Source organism: Antechinus flavipes, chromosome 2 (assembly GCF_016432865.1).
Source record: "Antechinus flavipes isolate AdamAnt ecotype Samford, QLD, Australia chromosome 2, AdamAnt_v2, whole genome shotgun sequence".
In the NCBI taxonomy this organism is placed as follows: Eukaryota; Metazoa; Chordata; class Mammalia; order Dasyuromorphia; family Dasyuridae; genus Antechinus; species Antechinus flavipes.
The window spans coordinates 348,875,528-348,891,224 of NC_067399.1; the positions used below are offsets into that span (position 1 = coordinate 348,875,528).

A 15,697-nucleotide genomic window follows, 5' to 3' on the forward strand; every position below is an offset into this window, starting at 1 on the left:
CTTTCTAAGTCAACACGGGGCCCACAGACATCCTTAATTGTATTAAGAGTTTAACATTACTGATTTAGAGTATTAAAATTCTAATAACTGGAGTCTCCATATTAAAAAAATTCTTAAATCATAGTTTAAAAAAATTTTCCTTAATATTTATTCTGTTAGGATAATATAAAAATTAATTACAAACTAAAACATTCCTTTTGTGGTTTATTGCCCTTGTTGCAAAACTATATTCCAGACAAATATATTAATTGCCTAGTAGTACTAACAAGAAAAAGCTCTGAATTAGTCCAAAAAGGTATGGGGCAGAGGAGGGGTGAGAAACAAAATTACCTTCGTGTGAACAGTGAATTTCACTTTATCCCTCTCACTAAGAGCATCAGAAATATCCACTTGCAGGGCAGCATCACTTTGAAGATCTACATTTACTGCTCTAAGCTAGACAAAGAAAATCAATACAACCTTAATAAAAAGACTGAATTTGTGCTTTTAAATAGCATTTCATATTCTTTTCCTCTTCCACCCCCACTCAACAAGACAACTTTTAAGAGAAAAAACTTTTGAGAGCAAGGTAGGAGGCTGGATGAGGGGAGGGAAAAGAAAAGATGAATATTTGGGACATATCTTAAGTAAATAGACATTCTAAACTATCTTTTATTCTGTCCAACTAAACTTTTCAGTTAAGACTGAGCAATTCACATCAAAGCAAACAATTCTCTAGAGCCCTGAAAAAGGGAGAGATTTTATTTTAGCAAATAAATAATCTATTTTATTAAAAGTTATCTAAAGTTACCGAGTTTAAAAGTCTGTAGAAAAAGGAATATAATAAAGGGTTTTAAAAAGGCTGGCTTAACTAGGATGGCTAAGTCAGAGATTTTATCTAATTGCAGCTACTCTTTAACAACTCAAAACAGAAAGAAATATGCAAAATTGAGTGAGAAAAATCAGAACAAAAGGGAAAAATCATGAAAGGAAAATATTACTCAACATCTCAGTGAAAGAAGACAATCAAAATCTTCCATGCCTCAGTAAATAGAATTCCAAGAATTAAGCACCCAAAACAATCCCTAGCAGACAGTTGAAACAAGCAGGCAAAGACTAGTAATACAATGAAAGAACTAATGAGACAAAAAATTAGTGAACAAGAGGTCCTGATAACCAAAAGAACTCAAATATAATAATGTAGCAACAAAGAAATTTCAAACAAATGTCCAAGTCACAGGATTTGTTGGCAGAAATGGAGATTATGAGATTTAAGATCATTGCTACCAGAAATTACAGATATATTATGAGTCTAGACTTATTAATCATGAAAATTATGCAAAGAAAAATTACATAACACCATTTGTTGCTTGCAAAAATTTATCACTAACATGTAATCTATGTTTGTAATTATAAATTAAAACATTTTTGTCTTTCATAAACAAATCTCTCTTTACTATAAATACAGACCTCAACATGTGGTTGAAAATTCAAAAACTGCACTGGGAACCAGAGTATATTCCCAGATAAAGCTGTTACTCCTAAACACCTAGACACAACAGGGATCCATAAACATTTAAAAATAACATAAATACATTTTTAAAGCATTCTTGTAAAAAAAAGACCAAAGATGGGCAAAATCTTTGAAAAAACAAGCAAAATCTAGAAAATTAAATATATCAAAGAAATGGGAAAGTGCTAAATGATGATTAGGTAGAGACATGAATAAGAGAACGACAAATAAGTTCCTTAAAAATTTCACTGACATCAAGGATCATAGATAATCTGCAAATGGTCTGCAGACTTTTTAGTCCCATATTATTGCTTTTAAGAGAAAAGAAAAGGGAATAAAAACAAAATAAAACTGTCATAACTGAGTCTCCTGAGATCATGCAAACCGAGTTGAAGGAATTGGGTACCTCACATATCTCCTTATTGGAACTGAGTAAAGAGGGTTAAATAGAGAAGCACAAGAAATCTGGTATAGAAATGTAATAGAGTTAAGAAGGTAAAGTTAGGAAGAGAATAGTCAAAAGTGTTAAAACAAACTAATTTCAGATGGTAGTTTATAAAGGGAGAACCAAAAGTTATAAATAAAAGTATAAAACCAGAGATCAGCATATCTGGAACAAGTAAAGGGAAAGAGGCAAAGAAATGGGATTACTTTTAATTATAGATGACCAGTATTGAACTCACTCCTTTTCCTTCCTCACTCTGATCATGATAAGAAAGGATTTTTATAGTGTTTTAAGGTTTTCAAATCACTATTCAAATATTATTTCATTTCATCCTCATAATACCACCAAGTAAATGCTATTACAATCCCCATGATGAGAAAATAAATTGGCAGAGGTTAAGTGACTTTCCTTTGTTGCAAAAGGGAAAAAAGCTTCAAAAGAGCCAAGTATTAGAGGATGTAGTAAAAGGAAAATCACAATTATTAACTACATATAAACTCAGCTGTGAAACAGAGTAGGAAGAAATGGGATAGGATAAACCAATACCATGTTCCCCAGTTAAAATTAGGAGTCTGATAAAAATTATGGTTCAAGGGAATTTTTGAAAAGCAGGAATGGTAATCATGATATCATAGAAAACGTTAAAAATATATAAGAAGGGAAGAAACTACATTATGCTTAAAAGAATTAGATATAGGGAAACACTTTAAAGTGTACCTAATAGATTAGTATCTAAGTACTTATTCAAAAATAATTTAATAACCTGATCTTAGGGGAAAAAATTAAGAAGCCAGAAAGAGCTAAGGAAGAAATGGACAGAATATATTAACAAGTGAATTCTATCAAGTATTTAAAGAATTGTTATCTTCAAATGTAGTTAAATGTTTTTTTGAAAATAAGATGCCAAGAATTATCAGAAAGGAGGGAAAAGGACCTAACATGTGCAAAAATGTAGCAACTCTTTTTGTGGTGGCAAAGAATTGGAAAATGAGTAGATGCCCATCAATTGGGAAACAGTTGAGTAAGTTATGGTATATTAAAGTAATCAAATTTTATTGTTCTAGAAAAAAAGAAACAAAACTATTCCTCTTGTTTAAAAAAATTTAATGAAATAAAACAAGCATTTCCAAAACACAGCAAAATATATAAATTGTTTTTCTTTCTTTTTATATTTTTTTTATTACTTCCCCATTCCCACAGCTACCATTAGACAGAGGTAAATGAAAAATCCTTCTATTCTACTTACCAGTTCTTTTTCTGGAGGTAGCTAGTATCTTCCTTCATAGGGCCTTTATAATTAGCTTGGCTACTTATAAGTCAAAATGACTCAGTTGCTCAAAGTTGTTTAAAAAAAAAATTGGCATTACTAGAGACAACATTCTCTTGATTCTGTTCATTTCACTCTTCATTACTTCTTGCAAGTCTACCTATGTTTTTTCTAAAATCATCATTTTTGGGAGAAGAATAAAATACAAAGCAGAAATTCAGTGACATCCAAAGGACAATTAGAAAACGACAAAAAAAACTTATGAAGACCCTTTTTTATTAACATTAAAGGTCCCTAAAGTTTTTTTTTTTTTTTTTTTTTACATCAGTAGTTTCCCAGAAGATTCTGTCTCTTGTCCAAGTTCTACTGGTTCAGTCTCTGGAAAGGATTTACAAGCCTTTGGACAATTTTATTCTAGCCATGAGAATTTTTTGTTAGCTCATATAAGTATGATCCTATTAAACATATTTCTGTAGTAGTCACATTGTGAAAGAATCAGAACAAAAGGGAAAAACTATAAGAAAGAAAAAAAAATGAAAATAGTATGTTTCAATATGCATTCAGACCTCACAATTCTTTTTCTGAATGTGGATAGCATTTTCTATCATAAGATTTTCGGAACTATCATAAATCACTACTGCTGAGAAGAGCTAAGAATATCAAAGTTGATCATGACCCAATGTTGCTGTTACTGTTTAATGTTCTTCTGGTTCTGCTTACTTTACTCAACCTCAGTTCATTTAAGTTTTTCAGGTTTTTCTGAAATCTGCCTGTTGATCATTTCATTCCTATACCATAATTTGTCAGCCATTCCCCAATTAAAGGGCATCCCTACAACTTCCAGTTTTTGCCATGAAAGAAAACTGCTATAAATATTTTAGAAGTTATCAGTTTTTTCCCTCTTTCTCTAATCATCTTTGGAAACAATGACCTAGTAGTGGCATTACTAGGTTAAAGGGTAAAGGCACTGGGGATAATTCTAGATTGTTCTCCAAAATGGTTCTATCAGTTCAGAATTCTACCAACAGTGAACTGGAGTCCCAATTTTTCAACATCCTGTCCAATATTTTTTGCTTTCCTCTTCAATCATTTTAGCCAATCTGATACATGTAAAATGATACCTCCAAGGCTTTTTGTGTGACTGTATGCTGGAATACACGGGAGCTACCTGACAGTGGCTGCTGGAGATCCAACCCAGAATGGAGCTCTCTGACTGAGAGGTCATTGCATTGTCTGACCTCTTCCCTCGACTTCCAATTTATTTCATTCTCAGTGAACAACACCTGTGTCAGCAAAGCTGCTCTGCAACTCCTTCAGATGTAAATATAGCTGTGGAGGCTCTCAGAAAATTGACCTGTCCCATAATAACTACAAATTGTTTTGATTTCTTCATTAGAAAACTGCCTGTTCATATTCTTTGATCATTTATCACTTGGGAAATGACTTACATTTCAATGAATTTGACAATGTTTTTTATATATTTGAGACATAAGACCTTTATCTGAAAAATTACACACACACACACACACACACACACACACACACACACACACACATCATTTTAAATACGTTTAAAAAAATTTACATTTTAAAAATCTGTACAAAACTTTTTAAATTCAACATATAATTATCCTTTCTACATCATGACTTTCTCCATCATGGTTTAGATATATTGCAGGTCAACATAATAAATAAGGTACTGTTAACACCCTCAAAGAGAAAAAATGGAGACTTCTCTGTTAAGAAAGAGAGCCAAAAAATTTTACAAAATTTTCCAGATGTGGTACCCTGCAATGTGGAAGGGATAACTGTAACCAAAATTCTCCCTTTTACATCTCACTCAGCTCTCTATTACCTTGTCTAATCATAAAGTGTTCTCTTATCTGTAAGTCTGATAGATAATATGTTCTTCAATTTTTCTTGTAATATTTATCTTTATATCTAAGTCATATATCCATTTTGACTCTTATCTTAGTAAATAGCATAAGATATTGGTCTATGCCCAATTTCTGCCATACTGCTTTCCAGTTTTCCCCTCAATTTTTTTAAACCAAATACTGTTATCCCCAAATCTCAAATCCTGATACTTGACAAATACAATTTTACTATATTCCTTTATTGCTGTAAATTGTATTGTATGTTCGCTTCATTGATCTATCTTAGTTTCCCATCTAATCCTACTGGAAAGGCTTCTAGCTTATCCCTATTTACAAACAATGCTTGTTAATGTAGATAAATGTTTCTTTAAAACATTTAAAAAATCCATTTAAAGAAAAATCCATGTATATCTGTATTTTCAAGTAATTTTTTAAACAGAAATGAGTGTTGTCCAATATGATTTTTAAATAAAATTTTTATTATTGATATAACCAATTGTTTTGTTTTCCTTATGTCAAAATCACTGTATTCTTGATATAAATTTCATTTGATTATAATGTATAATCTTTATAATATATTATTGTAATATTTTAGTTAGTATTTTATTTTTAATATTAATTAAATAATCCATATTAGGAAAATATTACTCATTTGCAAATGACATGATCATATACTTAGAGAACTCCAGAGAAATAATTGAAAAACTGATGAAATATTTCAACAAAATTGCAACATAAATAAATTTATATAAATCATCAACTTTTCCACATTACCAATAAAACTCAATAGGAAGAGATAAAGAAATTTCACTTAAAGTAACTGCAGACAGTATGGAGTACTTGGGAATCTATCTGCCAAAACACATAAGATTTATATGAACATAATAACAAAACACTCTTCATAGAAAGATAGATCTAAACAACTGCAGAAATATTAATTGTTTGTGGACAAGCTGAACAATACAATAAAAATTACAATGCTACCTAAACTATTTTACTTATTCATTGTCCTACCAATCATATTATCAAAGAATATCAAGGGAATAAATGGGGGAAAAAAAAGGAGGGGGGGAACCTAGAAATACCCAACTATACTACAAAGTAGAAATTATTTAAACAGTTTGGAATGGGCTGGAAATAGAGTAGTTGATCAATGGAATAGATTAGTACATAATATACAGAAAAAATTTAGCATAGCAACCTCATCTTTGATCAACCCAAAGTCTCAAGTTCCTGTGTCAAGAATTCACTATATAACAAAAGACTGGGAAAACTCTTAAATAGTATGGCAGAATGTAGGTATAGTCCAACAACTCATATATTAAGGTAAGGTCAAAATGAGAAAGTGATTTAGATATACAAGTATGTCATAACCAAATTAGAGGAACACAGAAGAAATTAAACCTGTCAGATCTATGGACAGGAGAAAGAGTTAGTAACCAAACAAGAAATAAAGACGTTCACATAAGATAAAATGGGTAATTTTGATTACATAAAATCAGAAAATTTTTTGCACAAACAAAGCCAAGGCAACCAAAATGAGAAGTAGGAAGGGAAAGGGGGGAGAATTTACAGAAGTGTGCCTGATAAAGGTGTCAAAGAATATAAACATGCAGTTATCAGAAGAAGACACCAAAGCTATCAACAGACACATGAAAAATTGTCCAAAGCACTAATAATTAGAGAAATGCTTATTAAAACAACTCCAAGTACTAACTCACACCTAATAAATTGGTTAAAATGACAGAAAAGAAAAATGACAAATGCTAGAGGGAATATAGGGAAATTAATGCAATGCTGATGGAGTTGTGAACTAGTCCAATTTTGAACTAATTTGAAATATTTACCATGCTGAATAAAAATCTGTAATTATACCCAAAGGAATATGAAATTACATATCCTTTGTTCCATTAATACTGCTACTAGGTTTATAGCCCAAAGAAGTCAAAGAAAAGTAAAAAAGACACAAAAAAATAAAATATTTATAGTGGCTTTTTATGGGTTGGCAAAGAATTAGAAACAGAATGCCACTCAATTGGGCAATAGTTACACAAGTTTTGAAATAATAATGTGACAGAAACTTATGTTGTTAATATGATAAATGATAAATGATTAAATTCAAATTAAAATGAGTTAAAATGATAAATGGAATGGTTTCCGAAAAACCTGGAAATACTTGTATGAACTGATACAAAGTGATGTGGGCAGAACAACAACAAAACTGATGTATATGGTCATAGCCAACACTGTAAAGACAACTGTAAAAAACTTAGCAACTGATCAATACAATGATTGATGACAATGTCAAAGGACTTATGATCAAAAATATCATCAACCTGAAGATGTCAAACTGATAAACTCAAGAGTATAGCTTGAAGCATACTTTTTCCTCTTATTTTTCTTGTCCCCCAACCTTGACAGGAAACAGCTAATGTAAAAACATAGTAGTCTGTTCAAAAGGTGGAAGCATAGGTGAAAAAAGGGAATGAATTTGGAACTGAAAATAAAAATAAAATTTAAAAAAAAACAAGGAGTAGGAGGAAAAGTACCCTTTTATGTAAAACAAAGAAAATACTCCAAACTCAAAAACATAGAAATTCACAAATCACAATGAACTTTTCCTTACTATGGTAGAGAAGCATATTAAAATTCCTTGTTTGCAAAACTAAAAATATTAAAGCAGTATTTTTGGAATTAAAAAAATCCTCCAGATGGCAGGTAGTCCAATACATGTTAATTATGTTAAAGTATATGTTAAATGCAATGTATGTAGATGTTGGAATCCTTACTAACTGCTAAGTAATTAGAGTTGATCTAATCTTACAAGAAGTTGTTTTGGCCAGAACCTGAAACAAGGTACTAAGTAGAACTAATCAAGACAAGGCTTGTGTTCCCACCTTTACTCAAAGTCCACACCTTAAAGCTCTTTGGGCCAGAGAGCACTATGGGAGAAAACCCATAATCCCATTCTCTAGGAAGCTGAGTAGGAGATGGAAGTCCAGGCTGAAGAGTTCCCATAGTTTCCATCTGTTCGTTCACTTTTCTTAAATCAGTGAGCATCCTCCATTTTCCCGATTTCTTTTTTACAACTAACACTGGTGAATTCCAAGGACTTAGAGAAGGTTGTAAATGCCCTTGTTCAAGCTGCTCCTGTACTATATCTAATAAGGCCTGAATTTTATCGCTACTTAAGGGCCACTGTTCTATCCACACTGGTGTATCAGTTTTCCATTGGATAGGAATAGGTGAAAGTGTTGGCAGGCCTTCAACAGCAGCCCTGCTTAAAAAACCGAAGTACTCATTTTTAACCCCAATTGTTGTAAAACGTCTCTTCCCCACAGATTGATGGGGATTTTTTCAACTATAAAAGGAGTAAAAACTCCTGTTTTGCCTTCAAAAGTCCATCTCATAGGGGCAGCACTAACTTCAGCTGCTATTGATCCTCCTACTCCAGACATATAGGTATCTTCTTTAATCTTTGGCCAGTGACTGGGCCAACTGGCACCTCTAATAACTGTACGATCCGCACCTGTGTCTACCAATCCTTCCAATGGTAGGCCATTTATATAGATAGTGAGCATAGGTCGGTCAGCCGTTACTGCTGCTGTCCAGTATATTCCTGGTTTTTGTGGTCTGGAGTCAGAACCTGGGTGACTATCACGAGGCTGCTTATTAGGATTCTGTATGACATCAAGGATTGTTTCTATTCCATTCCTCTGGATAAGGAGGATATGAAGAGATTTACCTTTTCGGTGCCCAGTGTCAATTTAGCTGAGCCTTATAAAAGATATGAATGGATGGTTTTGCCACAGGGTATGAAGAACAGCCCCACTATGTGTCAAATGTATGTTGCTGCTGCTCTTGCTCCAATAAGAAAAGCATTTCCAAAAGTTATGCTATTACATTATATGGATGATATATTGGGATGTGCACCGGAGGAACAAATTCTAGAAGCATGTCTACAAAAAACCATAGAAACACTAAGATACTACAAACTTCATATCACTACAGAAAAAATTCAAAGACATGCTCCTTTTCAATATTTAGGATATGAAATATATCCTAAGGCACTTACACTACAAAAACTGTCTTTAAGAACAGAGAGGTTGAACACCTTAAATGATTTCCAAAAATTAATAGGAGATATCCAATGGATGCGTCCAGTATTAGGTTTAACTACCAATCAATTGCAACCCCTATATGACATTTTAAGGGGAGACACTGCTTTAAATTCACCACGCCGGCTTACAAAAGAAGCTCAAGAGACCTTGAGAGAAGTTGAACTGGCTTTATCCAATGTAGTTGAGAGAGTAACTCAAAAACCCTTGGAAATATCGGTTTTTGCTACGAAAGAAGCACCCACAGCAGTCCTTCATCAAGGAGACAATGTGATAGAGTGGGTGAACCTCCCAGCACAACCAGAACAAAGCCTTACGCCTTACCCAGTGCTTGTGGCTAGGATTCTATTAAAGGCCATTAAGCGAGCAGTACAATTATCTGGGACAAGACCTGACAAGATATATACCTTCTATACAAATGCACAAATTAATGTATGCTGTGAAACCATCCCAGAGTGGCAGATTTTATTGGCCATGGCTCCAAATTTTGCACATGGATCTCCATTAAAGATAACCAGACTACTGCATAATTGGCAATGGAATTTTGAGGAGAAGGTTTCTAAGGTTCCTCTTGAAGGACCAACCATTTTTACAGACGCAGCCAAACAAAATATTTGTGCTGTATACTCTCATGATCTAACCGTAAAAAGAGTAGTCAGAACTCCTTTTCAGTCCACTCAGCAGAACGAACTATATGCGATCATGCTAGCTCTCACTTATTACCCAGGCGACATAAATATAATATCTGATTCAGCCTATTCAGTAGGTGTGGTACAAAGAATTGCCACAGCCCAAATAAAATTTGCAGCTTCTAATATATATCAGCTCTTTAAGGAACTTCAAGAGCAAGTGAGAAAGCATCCAGAAAAGATTTATATCCTGCATGTCCACTCACATAGTGGACTTCCAGGTCCTATTTTTGATGGAAATTCAAAGGCAGATAGCCTTTTAACTATGTTGGCCAGTACGCCTTTATTTCAGGAGGCCCAGGAATCCCATTCTAAATACCATCAGGCTGCTCGAGCTTTGCGTTTACAGTTTGGGATTACAAGAGAAGAAGCTAGGAGCATAGTAAAAAGCTGTACAGCTTGCCTTCCCTTCCACGCTCCTACACTGCCTCCAGGGAAGAACCCTCGTGGTTTGAGACCCAATGAAATCTGGCAAATGGATGTGACCCATTATAAATCTTTCGGTCGTCTGTCTTTTATCCACGTTGTGGTAGACACCTTTTCAGGATTCACTTTTGCCATACCAGCAGCAAAAGAGACAGCCCGAGTGGTCACTGAATTCCTCATTCAAGCATTCGCAATTATGGGTGTGCCACAAGAAATAAAAACAGATAATGGACCGGCATATACCTCCAAACATTTTGAACACTTTTGTGCACAGTATAAGATTTTACACACTACTGGCATACCCTTCAATCCTCAAGGTCAAGCAATAGTAGAAAGAAGAAACAGAGACATTAAGACACTCCTCCAAAAACAAAAGAAAGGAGGAGCCACGGGTAACCCTAGAGAACTTCTAAATTTAGTTCTCTATACCATTAATTTTTTAATCTTTGATAAAGATGCACTGGCTCCAGCAGACAGGTTTTATAACCCACCAGAAGAGCAGTGTCCAGTGCGAGCAGCTCCACTATCTTTAGATAATCGCCAGGTGATGTGGAGAGACCCAGAAAGTGGTGAATGGAAGGGACCAGATAGACTAACTGCTTGGGGGAGAGGATTTGCTTGCATCTCTACAGGTGGAGAAGGAATCAGATGGGTGCCTACGAGCCGCATTCGCCTTGTCCATTGCAGAAAGATGGAGCAGACCCTTGAAACAAAGGAGAAGACCCAAGAAATATCGGGTGGTTCTGTTGCTGATTGTGCTCATAAGAATTATTAGATTCCTGGCACATGAACTAATGGACAATGGAATCCTATTGGACTGTTTCTAGGACTTATGGACATGTGTAAATTTTCAGATTGATTCTTGTTATTTGTTACATTACTACTAGCCTGTGTTATATTGCTATGTGCTCATGTAAATTATGTATAATGCCTCCCATATTGATGGATTTATGTATACCATGTATATCTGGTATTCTGGCCCATATTGATGGATTTATGTGTACCCCCTCAGAAACCCCCTATGTTTTAAAACAAAAGAAAGGGGGAGATGTTGGAATCCTTACTAACTGCTAAGTAATTAGAGTTGATCTAATCTTACAAGAAGTTGTTTTGGCCAGAACCTGAAACAAGGTACTAAGTAGAACTAATCAAGACAAGGCTTGTGTTCCCACCTTTACTCAAAGTCCACACCTTAAAGCTCTTTGGGCCAGAGAGCACTATGGGAGAAAACCCATAATCCCATTCTCTAGGAAGCTGAGTAGGAGATGGAAGTCCAGGCTGAAGAGTTCCCATAGTTTCCATCTGTTCGTTCACTTTTCTTAAATCAGTGAGCATCCTCCATGTATACATATTTATACAGTTGTCTTGTTACACAAGAAAAATCAGATTTAGGAAGAAAGTAAAAATAACCTGGGAAGAAAAACAAAAACTGGCATTTATTTTTCTGTCTAAAACTTAGAGCTATCATTAATGGAGAAGATGAAACTCTAGATGCCTTTAAAATAAAAGTAGAGGGACAGTAAGAATATTCACTGTCACCACTATTACTTGATATCATAAAGAAAAAAAAATGAGGGGATATGTAAAAGAATTAACAAAATCATTACTTTTTTTCAGATTATATGATACATTTAGAGAATCTTAAGAGATTCAATTGAAAATTAATGAAAACAATAGCTAACTTATGTAACAGGATATAAAATAAACCTACAAAAAATTGTTAGTTTTTGAAATATTAAGGATAATCCAGCAGAAAGAGCTAGAAAGTGTAAGTACATTAAAAATAACCAGAATATAAGATATCTAACAAAACATTCAGAGATTAAATTATAAATCCCTTTGTATACAATGAAATGACCAAAAAAATTGCTCCTTAGTAGGTCATGCTAATATAACAAAAATGACAATACTACCAAACTAAATAAACAAATCCAGTGCCATAATAAAATACTAAATGTCACTATGTAGAAAAAAAATTAACCTGGAAGAAATGATACCATAAAACAGTAATTTTCATAACAATTTGGTAGTGGTTAAAAAATAGAAATGTTGATCAATGAAATAAATTATGTTTCCAGAAAAAAAAAGTGTTTGATATTTCTTGGGACATTTTTTAAGGGATAAGGATTTATTATTCAAAAAAAAAAAAGCCAGGTAAATGGTTAAGCAATCTAGGGTTAGATAAATACCTTATATGCCACCTTGCACAGTAAGTTCCAAATGAAGATAGAGTCTAGACAAAAAAAATCTATCATAAACAAATTAGAGGAACAGGATAGGAAGGAGAATTTACAGCTATGGATGTAGAAGAGTTCTTAAACCAAACAAGCGATGATTTCAGGAGATAAAATGGGCACTTTTAATTGATTTATTTGATGAGGGATGAAAAATTTTGAAAAAGCTGCTGTAGTAAGGTAAGATAGTGCAACAATTAGGGAGGTGTAAAAAGATTACCTTGCTGTGGTTAGAATCCAGTTGAGAATAGCTAACAAATTTATGTTAGGTCTATTTAACACAATTTCATTATTTTTCCCATCTGTGTTCAACAGGAAGTAAGCAGGAACAAAGAGAGAGTGACCTTAAGATTATTGGGGAGTAAACCAAAGCTGACACTAAGTTCTGTCCTTCATACAGATATGTGCAGTTGTGGCTAAAAAGATGCATGCATGGAGAAGGAGGATTCTAGAATATGGAAGAGTAGGTCAGAAAATTTCAAGCTCTTTCCCCATCAACAGAACAAAATTGTCCCTCAGAGTGAACACAGCCTGGTGAAAAACAAACTCTAATTGGGGTAGAACAAGAAAGAGTTCTCTCGTGACAATCCTAGAACAGAAGAAAGATCCCAGGACAGGATTTAACCAATGTGAAGTGTAAATGCTAGTTCCACAGAAACAGCAAAGGGGAAACCCTGGGCTAGCTGGGGTTGGCTGGAGCCTCAGCTAGAAGAATCATGGGGACCTTTCCCTCTTCAGCAGTAAGGGGAATAGGGATCTGAAAGCAGGAAGACTTGAGGGAATCCCAATTGAGATAAGGCCCAGTTGTATTGCTGAGACACCAGCACATCTGATGAGTGCAAAAATAGTGGGGCAGGAACACGCTGGACTGTGGGTAATTGCAGAAGGAGCTTTTGTTTTGGGGTTCCAGGTCAGAGGAAAAGGGCTGAAGTGAAGTTAGAGGAACCATTCCCCACCATTTCAGGACTAGAGGTGTTTATGTTAATAGTTTTCATTAATAATAATAATAATAGTAATAATGAAAAGGCAAAGAAAAAACCCAACAATATAAATCACTATGGGAATAGGAAAGACCGGAGTTCATCTTCAGAAGAGAACAGTAAAGTAAAAAAGGCCTTTTCTACCCCAAAGAGTAATGCTAAATAAAAGAGTAACCTTAAAGAGCTACCTGATCAGAAAGAATTTAAAGACTTCAAAAAAGACTTTGAAAATCAAATGTTAAGAGATTGAGGAAAACTAAAAGAAACAGAAAAATCTAGTAAGATTTAATTAAGACTGATCTGGAGAAGAGAAGATCAAGAAGAGAAAATGTAAGAAAAATTGAACTACATGAAAGCTATAACCAACAAAAGAACCATAATAATGAAAGAAATATTTTAAGAAAATTATCCCAGAGTGATGGAACATGAGGAGAAAGTAGACATTAAAAAATTGGCCAATTATTACCTCAAAGAGATCCTTTGTGGAAAACATAGCAATATTACCGCCAAATTTCAAAATCCCCAGATCAAAGAGAAAATTTTGGAAGAAATAAAAAGCTCAATTCAAATACACTGGAGTTACAAATAGAATTGTACAGGATTTATCAGCAGATATAATAAAATTAGTTTAATTTTCCTTTTCTTTCTTTTTCTATTTTTTTTTCTTATTTGTATTCAGTTCAATAAAAAAGGGAGTTTTTTTTTTTTTTTAAAAGATGCATGCAGAATAAACTACCTTGTGTATATTTAAAGCCTGTCCTTTGCTTTCTGATGAGATGGCACTAAACTCAGAATATTAAAAAGGCTTTAAAGTAAAACAAAAAGAAGAAAATGAACTTTTTAAAAAGAAAAAGAGCATAGGAAGAGAGGGGTGGGTGTATATATGGAAATATGCATTATGAAAGAAAGAATTGAAATGGGTTCATGATTTAGACGAAGAATGATATCATAAGCAAATTAGAAGAACAAAGGATAGATTACCTCTCAGATTTGTGGAGAAGGAAGGAATTTGTGTCCAAGGAAGAACTGGAACTCATAATTGAAGATAAAATGGATAATTTTGATTACATTAAGTTAAAAAGGTTTTGTACAAATAAAACCAAGGCAGACAAGATTAGAAGACAAGCAACTGGGAAAAGATTTTTATATTCAAGGGTTCTGATAAAATATTTCTAAAATATATAGAGAATTGACTCAAATTTATAAGAATTCAAGCTATTCTCCAACTGATAAATGGTCAAAGGATATGAACAATTTTCAGATGAAGAAATTGAAATCATTTCTAGTCACATGAAAAGGTGCTCTAAGTCCTTATTGATCAGAGAAATGCAAATTAAGACAACTCTGAGGTACTACCACACACCTCTCAGATTGGCTAAAATGACAGGAAAACATTATGATGAACGTTCAAGGCGATGTGGAAAAAACTGCGACACTAATACACTGTTGGTGGAATTATGAACTGATCCAACCATCCTAGAGAGCAATTTGGAACTATGTCCAAAGAGTATCAAAAGGTGTATATCCTTTGATCCAGCAGTGTTTCTACTGGACTTATATCCCAAAGAGAACATAAAAGAGGGAAAGGGACCCACATGTGTAAAAATGTTTGTGGCAGCCCTTTTGGTAGTGGAAAGAAACTGGAAACTGAATGGATGCCCATCAGTTGGAGAATGGCTGATTAAGTTATGATATATGAACGTTATGGGATATTATTGTTCTGTAAGAAACAATCAGCAGTAAGAGAGTTGCAAGAAAAAATAGAAAGCAAAACTGCAATAGTGGGAGATTTCAACCTTGCACTCTCAGAACTAGATAAATCAAAACACAAAATAAATAAGAAAGAAGCTAAAGAGGTAAATAAAATACTAAGAAAAATTAAGTATGATAGATCTTTGGAGAAAACTGAATGGAGACAGAAAGGAGTACACTTTCTTCTCAGCAGTTCATGGAACCTATACAAAAACTGACCATATATTAGGACATAAAGACTTCAAAATTAAAGGCAGAAATAGTAAATGCATTCTTTTCAGATAACAATGCAATGAAAACTACATTCAACAAAAAGCGAGGGGTAAATAGACCAAAAAGTAATTGGAAACTAAATAATATCCTCCTCAAGAATGATTGAAACAGCAAATCATAGATACAATTAATAATTTCATCCAA

At 33.7% G+C, this 15,697-nt stretch overlaps 1 protein-coding gene across 4 annotated transcripts in view; it reads right to left on the reverse strand.

Annotated features, from left to right (window-relative positions):
- The window catches only part of SNX6 (sorting nexin 6), a 73,169-nt gene that overhangs the window by 47,823 nt on the left and 9,649 nt on the right, over window positions 1-15,697 (reverse strand). For 3 of the 4 annotated variants that reach the window (XM_051978014.1, XM_051978015.1, XM_051978016.1), the window contains one exon: window positions 331-435. The exons of the other annotated variant lie outside the window; for it this stretch is intronic. In XM_051978014.1, the coding sequence (XP_051833974.1) occupies window positions 331-435 (105 nt within the window). The remainder of the gene's footprint in view (window positions 1-330; window positions 436-15,697) is intronic. 4 annotated transcript variants of the gene reach the window in all.